Here is an 18,569-nt window from a genome sequence, read left to right on the forward strand (position 1 = left end):
ATGATTTGATTTTCTGACACTCGCTTGTTGGCCTTGTGCACACTCAAGTGTACTGTACACCCTTGTCAATGGCCAAAACGATATAAAACTTTCTATCGGCATTTTGCATGTCTATCGTCATTATCCCCATTAACCTGTTCATGCAATGTAGAATTTGGCCAGTAAATGGGGCCCAATTTGTTTAGACTTGCTGCTGTGCATTTTAACATTCCGTATGCCATAGTAGTATCACCAATCGGCCTGTACTGTAGATGTCCCTATTACCACTGAATAGTTAGCCAATTGTCTCCCCTGCCAATACTGTATGTGTGTGTTTATAAATGTAAACATATTTACAGTGCTGGCCAAAAGTATAGGTACCCCTTCAATTCTGTCAGATAATGCTCAATTTCTCCCTGAAAATGATTGCAATTACAAATTCTTTGGTAGTAGTATCTTCCTTTATTTTGCTTACAATGAAAAAAAAAAACAAAAGAGAATGAAAAAAAAAAAGTTATCATTTTACACAAAACTCCAAAATGGGCCGTGTTGGCACCCTTTGAAAAATCATGTAATGCTTCTCTAATTTCTGTAATTAACAGCACCTGTCACTTACCTGTGGCACATACCAGGTGGTGGCAATAACTAAACCACACTTGCAGCCAGTTAAAATGGTTTTAAGTTGAGTCAGCCGCTGTCCTGTGTCCTTGTGTGTACCACATTGAACATGTAGAAAAGAAGACCAAAGAACTGTCTGATGACTTGAGAAGCAAAATTGTGAGGAAGCATGGGCAATCTCAAGGCTACAAGTCCGTCTCCAAAGACCTGAATGTTCCTGTATCTACTGTGCACAGTGTCATCAATAAGTGTAAAGCCCATGGCACTGTGGCTAACCTCCCTAGATGTGGACGGAAAAGAAAAATTGACGAGAGATTTCAATGAAACATTGTGCGGATGGTGGATAAAGAACCTCGACTAACATCCAAACAAGTTCAAGCCGTCCTGCAGTCTGAGAGTACAACAGTGTCAACCTGTACTATCCGTCAGCGTCTGAATGAAAAGGGACTCTATGGTAGGATACCCAGGAAGACCCCACTTCTGACCCAAAGACATAAAAAAGCCAGGCTGGAGTTTGCCAAAACTTACCTTAAAAAGCCAAAACCGTTTTGGAAGAATGTTCTCTGGTCAGATGAGACAAAAGTAGAGCTTTTTGGGAAAAGGCATCAACATAGAGTTTACAGGAAAAAAGCGAGACCTTCAAAGAAAAGAACACGGTCCCCACAGTCAAACATGGCGGAGGTTGCCTCATGTTTTGGGGTTGCTTTGCTGCCTCTGGCATTGGACTGCTTGACCATGTGCATGGCATTATGAAGTTTGTAGACTACCAACAAATTTTGCAGCATGATGTAGGGCCCAGTGTGAGAAATCTGGGTCTCCCTCAGAGGTCGTGGGTCCTCCAGCAGAACAATGGCCCAAAACACACTTCAAAAAACACGAGAAAAGGGTTTGAGAGAAAGCACTGGAGATTTCTAATCAATGCAATGCAATAATTTTCTTGGAGAAATTGAGCATTATCTGACAGAATTGCAGGGATGCAAATACTTTTGGCCAGCAGTGTAATATATACATGTATATATACAGTATATAACATGTGAGTATAGCATGCAAGATAATTGAAAATATCTGTATTAGGCTAGCTTAATAAGTTACTATACAACAGTCTCAGTAGTCAAATCCACTAGTACAAGTATTAGTTGATAATTAAATATTGATCCATGTAACATTTGTGGCTGGTCAGTGTAATGCAGGGGTGGGCAAAACGGTGCTCAAGGGCCGTAGTGGGTCCTGGTCTTTGTTCCAACTGACCCAGCACAGATAGTATAACCAATGAGGTTTCAGCAGAAATTGAGAAGCACCTGACTGCAATCGACTGATTGCACTTGTAAAACAGCAGATGAAAATTTGTCCTCTTAATGGGTTGCAACAAAAACCTGCACCCACTGTGGCCCTTTGTGGAATAGTTTGCCCACCCCTGGTTTAATGTCAGCGCAAAAATAAGGTAAATTGGGGGAAAAGCTGTCATAATTGTTTTATAATTCTTAACCAAATAATTTAAAATGTATTCAGCCTTATATCGTGGCATATCAATATTGTGATATAAAATGAGCCATATTGTGATAGTGATTGTACAGCACTATTATACAGTGGATATAAAATGTCTTAAATAATTTCTTTATCAGCCATAAATTAGATTCTATTGTTAAGTTCACCTTAGTGATAGGTTTTTTAAAATAATTTTTCTTGATCTTATTTCCTTCATATTGTAAAAACCTGCTATTTGTGTATGATTTTCGTCCTTCTGCTGTGAATTTAAATGAGTTTCACAAGTGGATGTCTAATCCATTTGAAGTGGGAGGTACGGCAGTGAGTTAAAGAATTTTCATTCGCTGCCAGTCTCCCAGTTCAAATGGACTGGACGTTTATCACTAGTTCATCATTCATAGACTTCCAATCCATTTCAACTGGGAGGTTGGCTTGGTGTCAGTTGTCCCACTTCAAATGGATTGGACGCCTAGTGCTTCCAATGGCAGCCAAAGAGTTAATTACACCTCATTCAAAATTGAGCACAATAAAGCTGTCACAGGATATTGCATCCCATGGATTTTTGCATGCTTATCTAATATTGGTATAAGCCTTTTGATACTTACATGATTGCTAATGCTGACTGCATTGGTTTTGTCTCTGTTCTTAGAACACCTTCCCGTATCTAGTATAAACATACATGTTTTATGGTCGTGTTTGTGCACACATTATGACTCCTTAGCTCTTGGTCCTGTCTAATTAAAAACTATATTGTCTGTTGCAGATTGTATGATGAACATCCATAAACGCTGTGTGGCCAATGTGCCGAGTCTGTGTGGAACAGACCACACTGAGAGAAGAGGTCGTATTTACATCAGTGCTGAGATCAAGACTAACGTGCTTACTGTGACCAGTGAGTACTGCCCTCTAGTTACACACTCACAATATTTATTTTTACATTGTTTCGTTGATTGCTCAATATGCTTTTTAAATTGTTCCATGGGAAGAAAATTAAATTCCAGTCAACACCCACATAAACATTAAATGTCCTCTGCTTCCATCTACTGGTAGAGCTATGTCGTTGAATGATTGATTGATAATGTCATTGTAGTTTTAATGAACCGGCGGATAGATCAATATAGAGCAATGTTTTATTATTATTATTTTTTTTTGCTGAACAATCAACCAATCAGCAACTAGCACACTGAAATGTATTTTTCAAAGAATGGATTTTTTAAATATATCATTAACCGTGTAATCTGATTGCTTTCTTTCATTAACGAACAATCTAACGCGTTCATTTTTCCAAACCATTAATCATATTAAAGTTAGTTTCCTTTGTGCCTGTGCGTTACTATTTTGTTGTTGCTTCATAATGTATGAAGAATAGAGAATACTTAAGTCATGTATGAAGAGCAGTTAGGGTAGAAAATGTTGCTCTTGAGTTTGGGAATGACATCACATGTCACGTTTTCTCATCAAGAAAAAAAAACAAAAAAAAAAAACGGGTAAAACGGGTCACATGTATTACCATCAGTGTTGTCACAGATTACTTGAAAAAATTATTTAATTACTGATTACACCGCAATAAAGTAATCTAGTTACTGATTACTTTATTATCAAAGTAACTGTTACTTTAAAGGTAACTTTGACCAAATTTTCTCCTTTTGCTGCCTCAACATAAAAATGACAACAGGAAAATGTCATCGCATGTAATTGAATTTTTCACAAAACACTTAATCTTCGAGTTAGCTGGGGTTTAATTAGTCGATGGGGTTGTATTCAACCACCGTTGACTCGCGCTAGCTTAGCCACTCCGGAGCCCTGAAACTAACATATAACTGACAAACTGCAAGGAATTTGTTCAAATCAACTCCAACGACGAATTAAACCCCAGCTAACTCGAAGAATAAGCCTAATGTCAAAAATTCTGAACTTCCCCTTTCAAATAAAGACCTAGCCGTTAAAATGTTGTCTCTACAAGTTGTAAAGCAATAAAACAACAACAAAAATGAATTAAATAACAATAATCCTACAAAGTATTTCATAATGGGTCAAAATCATTTTTCAAACAGATCATTTGACTAGCACCTTAGAGACTGTCCTTTGCTTTACTTAGCCAAAACTACACCTAAGAAGGCAAGATGTACTGGTATATTTAAAATTTTCTTTAAGCCAAAGCTTTTAAACGCTATCAACAACAACTGAGCCTGAACCGAGGATTGAACACGAACAGTGTCAAAATGTAAATGGCGGAAAACACTCAGGTGACTTGGAGTTCCGCTCTGAGACCCCCAATTTAGCCAAATTTCAAAATCAAAGCACCGTATACCGGAACAGCGTTCCGGCCCTGAATCTTGTACCGGAACTGCGTTCCTGACCGTTCCCGCCCACTTTCACCCCTGTGATTAGCAGGTTTGTATTTATTGTGTCTGTTAATACAATTATGTTCAAATATTTCAATTTCAATTAGCTAATAAAATCCAGACGTTTATTCTGAAAGTTTTCAAAATGTTTCGTAGTTTTTGAAAACAGATGTTTGAATCAAATGGTGTATCACCAGAGCCAACACAGCCAACAGCACTGCAAAAACACACTTCCTTAAAACTAGTTAAATTCCCTTGTTTTCAGTGTAAATCTACTAGAAATAAGTTGAAGGATCTGCAAGTGCTTCAAGTAAATTTTACTCAGATTTCTTGAAATAAGAAAAATGGGTAAAAAAAAAAAAAAAAAAGCTTAATAGACTTATTTTAAGCAAAAAGTTTGTGTGTTTAATCTTTAAAATGACAGCTTGTTTGTCAGAAATGTTCTTAATTCAAGAATAAATATTGTTCACAATTATTATTGTTATATTATATTTTTATTTTATTATTATTTTATGTATTTATTATTTTATTTATTTATTATTATTATTATTATATATAATCATTATTATTATTCACCTTATTTGAAGGAATTTTCTTTTGGATTTAGGTGAAAAATGACCAACTTTTAGATATATGGGCTAAATAACAACAAATAGTAATATTGATTTAAGTGGAATAATCTGACGTATTAATCTGTTAACCAGTCTTTAACACAATACTAACCCAGCAAAAAGTTTACATGCAGGTTATGCTGTCATATCTTTCCTACCAATATTGAGGCCAAACCTACGCCCTTGAATTAAATGCACTTTTTCCGTCCTCTTTAATACATTTCACTAGTATCTGATCAAGGCTCTGTATCGACAGACCCTCAAAATCAGGTGACTTGTGTTTGAACTCATGAGCAGAAATATGTGATTGGGACATTCCTAATGATAAATGTCTACTAGTATTTTCCAAAGTCAGTCAACGTTATTATGGAAAGCGTCAACACGGGCAAAACCTCTAGATGGCAGCAGAGGTTTATTATTTGTTTGATCCGTGCCACAGTTGAAGTACAGTGATAAGAATGAAAGGTGTATAAAATCTGAACGTTTTTATTAGGTTGTTACTGATTTGATTATTATGTCTGAGAGGTGATAAATATAACAATGTACTGACTTTATTACAGTGGCTATCATATGCACTGCATCATACTAGAATTGATACAGAAATCATCATAGTAATTTAGTAATATTACGAGCGTCTTACGAGCTACACGATGTAGTAAATGAATGGGAAATTAAAAAGATCAAATAATGACTATAACAGCACATGAATCCAGCTGTAGTTAAAGTATTAAAGGGTGTAGACCTTAAAATCTCACTGTAAAGAACTACAAATAGTGTAGCTCAAAGCAATACTAAAAATATGAAAAGGATAAACTGTATAAGGCACCATTTTATGAGACAAATTCAGAAATGGTCCCTGAATCCTTTTCCTTGTTTGCAGCGTTTAGGTGCAATATTTATATGCGGCCGCAGGGGTCACTAAGTACGCAGCAGCTGCTCCCACCACCATTGCAGTGTTGTAGAACGCCCAGAACGCCTGAGAATCAGCATCAAAAGCACTAGAAATGGCTGAGCATCTAACCATTGCAAACTGCTGGAGACGACTGCTTCACCGAGAAATGCATTAGTGCCATGGAGCTCAAATCAAAGCAGCAGACATGAGTGCAAAGTAACTCTTTATTGATCACTTTTAGGTCAGTCGTTTGCCTCTTGGGGAGATTAGAGTTAAGCGTTAGTGGCAAAACAGCATTCAGGGAGATAGAGGGCAGTCAAGCGTTTGGCTCAAGGACACAGTGACCAGCAGGGGAAATGCAGTCTTAATATTGTGGCTTTGGAGGTTATCCTCGTTTAGTACTGCAGACATGGCACCAGAATAACTCAAAGGCAAATGTTGAGTAGTATTTTAAACACGTAGTGTACGTGCCGGCCACAACATTAGCTACACTGCATAATTGCACCTCATCAGAAAATATGCGTCTGAAAGAAATTGAAAGGTTTATAATTTTCTTCTCTGTATGGTGCAGTGTAGCTCTAAATCACAATGAACTACTACCATGTTACCAGAAAACATGGCCATTATTATCATGATTAAAGGTCATTTTGTTGCAGTGTACAGCTGCTAAGATACAGAAAAGTCTGTCTTGCATACAGGGTGCCCTGTGCGACAAGACGCTTTGCCCCCGCCCCAAACAAATAAACAAACAATTGCACAAAACCAACAACGGTTCACCCACAACATATACAGCGCATGAAGTAAAGTTAAAGTGGTATGACAAAGTATCTGAACCTTTTGGAATTTCTCACATGTCTGCATAAATCACCATCAAATGTGATCTGATCCTTGTCAAAATCACACAGATGGAAAAAACTGTGTCTGCTTTAATTAAAACCACCCAAACATACGTTTTCATATTTTATTGAGGATAGTATGCAAATAATGACAGAAGGGGGGGGGGGGGGGGGGGGGGAATAAGTAAGTGAACCATCACATTTAATATTTGCCCCCTCCCGCCCCCCTTGGCAGCTATAACTTCAGCCAGACGTTCCTTTAGCTGCAAATCAGTTGAAATTGGTTGACAACCACTCCTTGGGAGAGAAGCAAGAAGTGCTAAATTCTCTCCATTTGTAGACAACTTCTCTGGCTGTCGATTGATGAACATCCAGACTTTTAGAGATGGTTATGTATCCTTTCCCATTTTATACAAATACACAATCTTTGATCTCAGGTCTTCAGACAGCTCTTTGACTGAGCCATGATGCACATCAGGCAATGCTTCTCATCAAGACAATTCTTACCAGGTGTGTTTTTTTATAGTGGGCAGGGCAGTGTTAAACCACTCATCAGTGATTGCGCACACACCTAACTTAAATTGTTTGGTAAAAGTTGTTTTCAATTGCTCTTTAAGTCTCCTTAGGCAGAGGGTTCATTTAATTATTTTCCCCTCTCTGTCATTGTTTGCATGCTATCCTCATTAAAATATCAAAACCTATAAATGTTTGGGTGGTTTTAGTTAAAGCAGACATTTTTTTCATCTGTGTGATTTTGACAAAAATCAGATCACATTTGATGATTTTATGCAGAAATGTGAGAAATCCCAGAAGGTTCAGCTACTTTTTCATACCACTGTAGCACAACCCAAAAACCAAAACACTGTATTTGCTTAGAATGTGACATTTATTAACACTATCAAACCAGTTGAAAGTGCACAACAATAAATATATGCAAGAGAATATTAATTTAATAGCAAACACTTATAAAATATCATAGAAATAGTAAAGTGTGGAAGATTCTACTTATGGCTAGTTTGCTCAAATGTGTTGACCATAACAGGGGCTCCGGTTAAAGAGCACAGAAGATGAAATCAAATACTTTTTTGGTTTCATGTGCAGGTGTGCATACATGTAGACACATTTAGTATCTGGTGAATGACTCCTCATTCACAGACCTCTTAATGTGTTTAGCTTATTAAACAGTAACCGCATCCTTTTAACCATAAACCAACCATAGTGAACATTTGCACGCTATCTCCCTTCAAACCACTACATTTTCTGCTCATATTAATTATTTTGATATGATGCTAACAGTCGTAGCCGATAAAAAACAAGCTAACAAGTACGAAATTACGAGTGAACGATAAAAAACAACCGACACAAAAACCCATTTGACACAACTATTCCTCCACCTAGCATTGTGAGGAATTTTCACGATCCATGCGCAGAGCCCTTAATTCACTTTACAAGGTATACTCGCATCATCATTGAAGGAGCAGACGCATGAACCTTGAAAAGCAGACCTGGAAATAAAAGAATGAGCCATTTCCAAAATAAAAGGTCCACTCTAAATAGAAAGCTAACAGTAGACCAGACGTGTCCAAAGTCCGGCCAGGGGGCCAAATGCGGCCCTTGGTCAAATTTCATCCGGCCCCCAGCCTCTGTCATAAAATCAATAACGTCTGGCCTGCACACACACTTAATAAATTGGTCAGAAGCACTGCTACCAGCATATGAAGTAGCTTACACACTAAATGCTGCTCCTCATTTGCCCACTAAAAGGCAGCAGCACTCTAAGCAACATTAACCCATGTGACTCTTTACTCCCAATTTTCTAAAATGGCGACAATCAACAAAAAATGTTGACTGCGACGGCCGACGCTTCAAGGATAGGTGGAAATTGGACTATTTCTTCACTAAAATACGCAACAACTGTGTCTGCCTCATTTGCAAAGAGACAGTCACTGTTTTTAAAGAGATCAATTTGAGGCGATATTACCAAACAAGACACACTAACATGTACGACAAGATTACAGGGAAGATACGTAGTGAGAAATTGAAGCAACTTGAAGCTAGTTTAATTTTACAGCAGCAGTATTTCACAAGAGCCCAAGAGTCGAAAGAAAACGCCACAAAGGCTAGTTGCGAGATTGTTGAAATTATTAATTAAAAAATAATAATAAAGCAAATGTGACACAAGGAATGGCTTGCTAAAATTTGCTTAAATATATTGTTCTACGTAAAGAAGGTCAGCCAAGGTCGGCCCCCCACATTTTTACCAGACCAAATCTGGCCCCGTTTGCAAAAAGTTTGGACACCCCTGCAGTAGACAATCACTATCGTGAACTTCACGTGCATGATGCGCCCCTAATAATTTGCTGCCTTGTGTGACCGCCCACCCCATCCGGGCCAGGAACCGCCATTGTACACCAGTGATAAAATATGTCACCGATCCGATCGTGAGATCATAAATGGGGCTCGATCATGCCATTTTTACAGGAACAGAATCGTGTGTAAAAAATCGGAGTTTTAAGATGTATTTATTTGTAAGTATTAGTAATATGTAATAGATGTCCAATCTGATGTCCAAAAAGATTAGACTAGAAATTAGAATTAGAATTAAATACATGTTCGCTTACTTACTGTAGACTTGATAAGGAATCACATTTTACATTACAGCCATTAAAATAACACGTAAAGACATACGTACTCAAAAACAGTGTTCCATTTACTGTAAGAGTCCTATGAGACTCTTTGGCATGCTACCCTCTTTATAGCCACCATTTGCTGGTCACTTTAACAGGCATCATCTAATATTTATTGGCCTGCTCCGCTGAGGGTTTCATGCTGGCTTTTGGGCTTGTGCTGTGGTTAGCCTCTCAGTTTAGTCCAACAACCATCATGAAACCTTTCCTTTTCATGCCTTGTTTTAAGAAATATGTAAAATCATAAGACGCCTCAGTCCTGATTCGCATTGAAAAAGTACAGCTATTAAAAGTTCAGCAAATTTGGCAAATTTAGCTACAACTCAAAGGGACAAGTATATAGTGGTATAGGTGTATAAGTTCACCATTTATGTCCTGCTTGTTTGTTCTGTGTGGCCAAATCCTGTGAGGTGTTATTTTTAATTCATGTTAAACACTTTGTGTTGCACTCTTTTGTAAGAAGTGTTTACATTGTGATCACTTCCTGTATATTTTCTGGCAATTCTTATTTTTTTTTTTTATATTTAGGGTCTTTTCCTTGTTAACTCATTGGCTGCCATTGACTGCGCTAGATGTCCAAACCATTTTGATTGGAAGGAACGCCCCAACATGTCAAAGTGGATTGCACGTCTAGCACCGTCAATGGTATTAAAACGTGCATGCACAGCCAGTCCTCCCAGTTTACATTTGGATTTCAACCGTTGTCAATGAGTTTAATTTTGGGTCACTTCCTTGTTGCATTTAAAAAAAAAAAATCCCCAAAGAGTATTTAGAGGTCACTTTCTGCACATTTTGGTTCATCCGGGAGTCAATTCCAGTAGATTTTGGTAGAGATCCTCTTGATTAATAGGACATTTGTGGGTCATGCCCTGTTGATTGGTCATTTCCTGTAGATTTTGGGTATCTTTCAATTGAATTCTTCTCGATATTGGCTCTTTTTTTTTTCTCCATTAGAAATAAATGGAAGGGTTTTTGTCAAATTTTGATAATTTTTTTTTTTTTTTTTGTGCGTGTGTGTAAATAATGTGAATCAGATAAAACATAGGATGAGATACATTTAAATGTTTAATGTTAATGTTTAAATGTTTTTGCCTTCAGAAATAATTTAGCTTTTTTTGTAAAAAAATTTAAAAAAAATTGCTGCAAACTAATACATTAGGAGCAAACTTGAAATATATCTGTTGCGTGATTTTAAAAAAAAATTAATTTAACTTTTGAAGTTAGCTCAGAATCTCAGTGTGTGGCTTGTTCGGCGTGCCGAAAAAAATATAGACGGGTAGGATAATACAAATATAATGGGGAATGGGAGCTTTGCCTCCCCACAATAAACGCAATTTTCTTTTACCAAATATTATACCAAACGATAACACAATGAAAGTTGGATTCTCACCCCTAAAAATATTGCCCTCTGGAGAAAATACTGAGGTGCAAGAGCACCCTTTTCTGTCTAACCGCAATTATTACTTCAACACTTTTGTTTCTGGTCTTCCTAAACACAAACTATAAGTTACTTACAATTATTGCAGAATTAAGCAGCCAATCTGCTGACTAGGAACAGAGAGAGAGCACATTTCATATTAAGCTGTGTAAGTGGCCTTGCTTTATTGTTTGTGCGTTTGGCGACCGGTTTTAACCTACTGGCTGCCACTGACGGTGTGGCATGTCCAATCCATTTGAAGTTGGGAGGGTTGCAGCGAATTCTCTGCCACCCGTGGCAGGGGGTTGGATGTCTACTAGTGTTAAACTCATTTCAATTCATGGCAGAAGCTTGAAAAGATCTTTTCTTGCCACTACCAACATGGCCTTTGGGGCGACGCTCTGATCAAAACAATCCTATTTCTCAACTGTTTTTATAACAATGTTAAAGCTTCTGGTATTTGCTCAGTGGCTTCCATTGACGGCACTAGACTTCCAACCAATGTTCCCTCTAATTTTTCATGAGTCTGAGCAGACACACTACCTCCCTGAGCACACTGCGGACCATGGTGAGCAACATCAGATGTGAACACGGTGGCCACACACCAGTATAATGCCTGTTCAAAACCTCAGATCATAGCAAGTTACATGTCTTATTGAAAGAATGAAATTACAGCAACAATTTTCATTATTTTACTTTAAATATAATTTATTTGGCCCACTTAAAATGAAAAAGACCATCTTGTTGTTCATGAGAGAGTCCTGCTTTAACCATAGTAACAGTCCCGCTAATAAATTTGAAGTGTATACAGGACAGGTTAAAACAAAACAAAAAAAACACACAGAAAAAAATCTGTTTCACCGCTTCTGTTTGCACTTACTCAGACAGCTATTCCATTTTAAAAGAACCACATTTCTTTTTTTGCATTGGTTTGATGAGTGTAGTATCGTTGCCCGTTCCTTTCGCCATCATAAGGGGTTAGCATTTGTGTCTCTTAACTCCGCTGCACTGTTGTTAGCTACAATGGGGCAAATAAGTATTTAGTCAACCAATAATTGTGCATATCGGACAATTTTGAAAGTTGGCTAAATTGGGGGTCCCAGAGCGGAACGTCAAGTCACCTGAGTGTTTTCCGCCATACACAGTGGGGCGAATAAGTATTTAGTCAACCACCAATTGTGCAAGTTCTGCTACTTGAAAAGATTAGAGTGGCCTGCAATTGTCAACTAGGTAAACCTCAACCATGAGAGACAATGTGGAAAAAAAACAAAAAAATCACATTGTTTGATTTTTAAAGAATTTATTTCCAAATTAGAGTGGAAAATAAGTATTTGGTCACCTACACACTAGCAAGATTTCTGGCTGTCAAAGAGGTCTAACTTCTAACGAGGCTACACTCGTTACCTGTATTAATGGCACCTGTTTTAACTCATTATCGGTATAAAAGACACCTGTCCACAACCTCCGTCAGTAACACTCCAAACTCCACTATGGCCAAGACCAAATCTCGTGTTTGGAGGAGAAAGAATACTGAATTGCATCCGAAGAACACCATACTCACTGTGAAGCATGGGGGTGGAAACGTCATGCTTTGGGGCTGTTTTTCTGCTTAGGGACCAGGACAACTGATCTGTGTAAAGGAAAGAATGAATGGGGCCATGTATTGAGAGATTTTGAGTGAAAATCTCCTTCCATCAGCAAGGGCATTGAAGATGAGACGTGGCTGGGTCTTTCAGCATGACAATGATCCAAAACACACAGCCAGGGCAACAAAGGAGTGGCTTCGTAAGAAGCATTTCAACGTCCTGGAGTTGCCTAGCCAGTCTCCAGATCTCAATCCCATAGAAAATCTGTGGAGGGAGTTGAAAGTCCGTGTTGCCCGACGACAGTCCCAAAACATCACTGCTCTAGAGGAGATCTGCATGGAGGAATGGGCCAAAATACCAGCAAGGGTGTGTTGTGTGAAAAGCTTGTGAAGAGTTACAGAAAATGTTTGGCCTCCGTTATTGCCAACAAAGGGTACATAACAAAGTATTGAGATGAACTTTTGGTATTGACCAAATACCAACCCTTTCCACCATGATTTACAAATAAATTCTTTAAAAATCAAACAATGTGATTTTCTGTTTGTTTTTGTTTTTTTTTCGACATTCTGTCTGTCATGGTTGAGGTTTACCCATGTTGACAATTACAGGCCTCTCTAATATTTTCAATTGGGAGAACTTCCACAATTAGTGGTTGACTAAGTACTTACAGTATTACCCGACACCGGAGCAAGCGGGAGACGATGGATGGATGGATGGATGGATGGATGGATGGATGGATGGATGGATGGATGGATGGATGGATGGATGGATGGATGGATGGATGGATGGATGGATGGATGGATGGATGGATGGATGGATGGATGGATGGATGGATGGATGGATGGATGGATGGATGCCCCTCTGTAGCTAACTTGCATGGTGCGAATGGGCAGGGCACATATGCACAACACTGTCAATGCTACGATTGGCTGCGTAGCCCAAGTGAAGTGAACTGTGTCATATTATTGGCTAGACACCTGTCGCTCATTCAGTTACGTTGTAAAATGGTACAGAAAACAATTTTGTTAGTCTAATTAACTAGATTATATCAGTTCTAAAACAAGATGCTAATTAATACTGTAGTGCTTACAAACATTGGCAGCGGAATGTTGCTTTAGTAATTCATCACAGGAGTCAGAATCACTTTTCTCCACCAATGGGAGCGTCGCGTTGCCGACTTGAACGCACCAATAGGAGCGTCGCGTTGCCGTATCGAAGACACCGATCGGAGTGTAGCGCTGACACATCACAGTGGCGCCGACAATTGTCCTAGTCGCGCTCACGAATCGAACGCACCAATCGGAGTGTCGCGCTGACACGTCACTGCTGCGCTTGACGAACAATAGCCTATTGACGCTACAATATGTTTCTGTTGAATTCGATTTTATGCGCTGCATAGATTTTCATGTGCGCTGAGTATGTGCAAAAAGTGCGCGATGGCGCATGCTCGCATTTTAGAGGAAGCATTGCTTCCAACCCATTTGATTGTTCGTTCGCAGCCACCCTTCCACTTCAAATGGATTTTACGGAGCCCTGCGGATGCCAGGGTAGGAAAAAATCTGTTTCATAGCTAATCTGTACCCACATTTTAGTAATCTGTACCCACAGTTTAATAATCTGTTCACACAGATTACTAATCTGTAAACAGATTACTAATCTGTACCCAGTTGACTAAACTGTGTATACAATTTAATAATCTGTACCCATAGTTTACGAAAATGTAGGCTACTCTGAGTTTACTAATCTGTGGGTACAGTTTCCTACAGATTACGAAACGAGTTACCTTTCAAAACAACTCTGTTCATCAAGTGCAATCCATGTGCATCTGCTTGCTTGGTCCGTCAGTGTTTGGAGTCTCGACCAAACTACAGTTGTGTTCAAAATTATTCAACCCCCAAAGTAGATATATGTTTTTGCAAGTTTGACATTTTTCATCTCTTTAATAATCAATTAATTAATATTAATTAATAATGACATGTCAAATAGACAAATACAACTGAAATGACAAATTTATTTTTGGGATATTCCAATTAATGGCCTTTCTGTGATGATTTCATTGACAAAATTATTCAATCGCTTAGGTATTTATAACTTTAGTACTTAGTACAACATCCTTTGCAACATATCCTTTAGACGTGAAGCATAGCTTGACACAAATTTCTTGCAGTGATACACAGGTAGCTTTGCCCATTCCTCATGGGCAAAGGCTTCAGGTTCATTATCATTTTTGGCTTTGCATGCTGCAACTCCCTTCTTTAAGTAGGATTTAAGTCTCGAATCTTCCAGCCATTCTTTTGCAACCAAGATGCGGTAGATGTTGAGGTATGCTTAGGATTATTGTCCTATTGGAAGGTCCAACCTTACCCAAGCCTCAGCTTTGTCAATAAATGCATGATATTTGCATCCAAGATCTCCTGGTTTTGGACTGAATTAATAATACCTTGCACACGCTGAAGATTCCCTGTACCTGAAGAAGCAAAACACCCCCATAGCATGACTGACCCCCACCGTGCTTCACAGTAGATAGGGTGTTCTTTTCTTTATAGGCGTCATTCTTGTGATCCATTGGCCCAAAAGGTTTGGTCTCATCACTCCATAGAACAGTATCCCAAAACCTTTGTGGTTTGTCCATATGGTTTTTGGCATACTTCTTGTGCTTTGGACTCAGCAGGTGGTTGTGCCTCGGAGTTCTTGCATGGAATCCATCATTTCACAGTGTGCGTCGTATTGTCTAGGATGAAACCTGAATACCTTCCTATGACATGTCCTGTCTTAGTTCCTCAGCTGTCACCCACGGATTTTTCTCCACCTTTCGCTTCAGGTATCGCACAGCAGTTGCAGACAGTAACCGCTTTCTACCACGCACAGGTAGCGTTTCCACTGTGCCTTTAGCTTAAACTTGCGGACTATTCTCCCAATTGTCTCTTGAAATTTTTAGTCCTTTTGTTATCATTTTATATCCATATCCTTGCTTATGAAGTGCAATGATATCTTCTCTGAACTTTTTTGACCATTCCTAGGACTTCACCATGTTGTATAGATGTCATTAAATGCCAAGAAGAGCCATGCGTCACAATACTTTTAATCTGCTTAACTGCTGCTCATTAGGGTTCCGTTTACATCTACAGATGTTTTCATCAGCTGTTTGACAACACCTGATGGAAACCTTTGTTCTTAGGAGTGGCGGACTTGGAGGGGTTGAATAATTTTGTCACTGAGGTAATCACAGAAAGGCCATTAATTGGAATATTCCCAAAAATATTTTTGTCATTTTACTTGTATTTGTCTATTTGACATGTCATGCTTTGATATGATTATAAACAAGATGAAAAATGAATGTCAAATTTGCAAAAACACTTATCCACTGTGGGGGTTGAATAATTTGGAACACAACTGTAAATTTGGGACTCTTGTTTAGAGGTCATTGCTAAACTGTGGGCAATGTTTAGTAAAACGTAAAGGACCTAATTGTTTAGTAAACTGTGGGAACAGATTATCTAATAAAAAAAAAAAAAAAAAAATATATATATATATATATATATATATATATATATTTTTTTTTTTAATACCCTGGCACCTGGAGGGCTCCGTAGGATTGGATGTGTACTGGTGATAAAATCATTTCAATTCACAGCGCTGGATGATTTCTTGATATTTTCCAATGCTGCTATCTGTGCATCGCTGAATTTCTCCCTCCTGTTCCTTGCAGTCAAAGAGGCCAGGAATCTTGTCCCAATGGATCCCAACGGTCTGTCAGATCCGTACGTGAAGCTCAAACTGATCCCAGACCCTCGCAGTGAAAGTAAACAGAAGACCAAGACCATTAAGTGCTGTCTCAACCCCGTCTGGAATGAGACCTTTAAATTGTGAGGCTCTTTTCTTTTTTTTTTTTATACACTACCCTTGATCACATTTTATTTTATCTATTAATTAGGACTGCTTTTCCATCTCTGCCTTTCTTCTCATCTGCTTCCATCAGTCTCTCCAAACACGATCAGTTCCCTGCTCTTTCATCTTGTGTTCCTCATTTAGTCTCTCACTTGCTCAGTGCGGTCTTTTAAAAGCATCACATTACGCACCGCTTTCCAAGTGTATGTAACCGCTGGCGCTCAGATAACAACATCTGGCGTCTTATATTCATAAAACCTCGCTTTTGGGGTTGTTTCCTGCCGTTGAATCCAGTTATGTACTTAATAAACCATCATCGCAGCTCTCGTGGAAGAAGACGGGCTTAAATTATGAATCATTTGGGGGGCATATATTGGGGCAGTATTTTGCATTTAAAAAAGAGCATGAACAAGATTTCATCACATACAGCATATTGTAGATTGCTTGAATGTTTTCAAAAATTATAGAATGGCTCCAAAAGTGGAATGCCAAAAGTCAACCATTGTGGTTGGAAATAAATTCTCCCAGGAATTAATGGCAAATATTTTTTTTCAAGCATAACATTGTCAGATTTAGGCAAGGGCATACAATAGATTTGCATAGGGACGGGAGGGACATAAAACTACCAACTTTTCAGGATGCTCAAATCGTCCCCACCAACTTTTAAGCAACCTTATTTGCATTATACAATAAGTTCAGCTATAAAGGTAATTTAGATTGTCTTCCCATGTGTTGTTCAGATAGAATTGACCATACCATTATTAAGTGCATTACTTTCATTATGTTCAAACTTACATTTACCCCTCTTCACTTGCTATTCAGCAGTGCCAGACCATTTTTTTCCCCTCAAACACACGTTTTATTGGCTGATGACTAGAACCCCCACATTCACACATTCCCGACAGAAATACATGTAAATATGCCACCTCCTCCGCCCCCTTTGAAGAGGAGGAATATTAGGATTTTATTTTTTTTCCGGCCAGCAGCCACAGTAAATAATGTAAAAAGACGTCAGAGTTGTGGAGGTGGGAACACGCCACTAATTTTGCTACTGAAAGTCTGCCCTGCATCAGAGTTAGCATAACATTAAACTATGTGAACTTGCTACCCTGTAAAACTTGAGTATAAAGCTGCTTAGAGAGGTGTCTTCCTGTATGTTTTCTACTGTTAATGTTAATTCAACTGTGCATTTATTCATAATTAAAATATTTATTTTCTACATCATTTAAAAAATATATATTTTTAGTTGCAGTCTATGCATATTTTAACCCCATCCCTACCCTCCAAAAAACACAAAAGCACAACCACTCTAAATTTCCTTTTCTATGAAGAAAGCATTTTGAAAAATTACTTTCCCCCTATGAAAATAATTTTAACTTTTTTCATTTTTATGTCAGAACCAGCTATTTTGTACCCAATCTGTTTGGTCTTATTAATGTCCCGTCCCCAGCAAAAAGTCTGCATGCAGGTTATGCTGTTATAGCATCCCTACCAATGTTGTGACCAAACCTACGCCCTTGGGTTTAGGTAATAGTACATAGTAATTAGTAGGGGTGTAACAATACAGGGAATCCTCCAGTTATGACAGAGTTCCCTTCCAAGCTGGCGTCATAAACCGAATTTCCGTGGAAGTCCGATTTCACTGTTAAAGTCGAAATATATGTCAAAATACTTCATACAACCCCGAGCAAAAAGTATGGAATCACTAGTCTCGGACGACCACTCACTCAGATATTTTATCATGTAGAACAAAGTCAGATAAAAAGCTTGAAAAAAATATGGAATTAGTTCAAAAGTGCAACTCTTTAGCATTCAGAAACACTAAAAGAAATTAATAAAAAACATTGTGGTGGTCAGCAAATGTTACTTTTATAGAGCAAGTGCAGGGAAATATATATGGAATCACTCCATTCTGGGGAAAAATATGGAATCATGAGAAACAAAGAAACAACAATCTAAACACATCTCTAGTATTTAGTAGCACCACCTTTGGCTTTTATGACAGGTTGCAGTCTCTGAGGCAAGGACTTGATGAGTATTCTTCATCAATTTGGTGCCAACTCTCTTTGATTGCAGTTGCCAGATCACCCTTGCAGGTCGGAGCCTTGCTGTGGCCAATTTTTTTCAATTTCCACCACAGGTTATCAATAGGGTTGAGATCTGGACTATTTGCAGGCCATATCATTGACTGGATGAGTCTTTCTCCAAGGAATGCTTTACCAATT

General features: G+C 38.4%; 1 protein-coding gene across 2 annotated transcripts in view; it reads left to right on the forward strand.

Annotated features, from left to right (window-relative positions):
* The window catches only part of prkcbb (protein kinase C, beta b), a 261,728-nt gene that overhangs the window by 101,843 nt on the left and 141,316 nt on the right, over positions 1-18,569 (forward strand). For both annotated transcript variants that reach the window (XM_057860710.1, XM_057860709.1), the window contains exons 5-6: positions 2,846-2,974; positions 16,166-16,322. In XM_057860710.1, the coding sequence (XP_057716693.1) occupies positions 2,846-2,974; positions 16,166-16,322 (286 nt within the window). The remainder of the gene's footprint in view (positions 1-2,845; positions 2,975-16,165; positions 16,323-18,569) is intronic.

The sequence above is a fragment of the Corythoichthys intestinalis genome, chromosome 16 (assembly GCF_030265065.1).
Source record: "Corythoichthys intestinalis isolate RoL2023-P3 chromosome 16, ASM3026506v1, whole genome shotgun sequence".
Taxonomy (NCBI): domain Eukaryota; kingdom Metazoa; phylum Chordata; class Actinopteri; order Syngnathiformes; family Syngnathidae; genus Corythoichthys; species Corythoichthys intestinalis.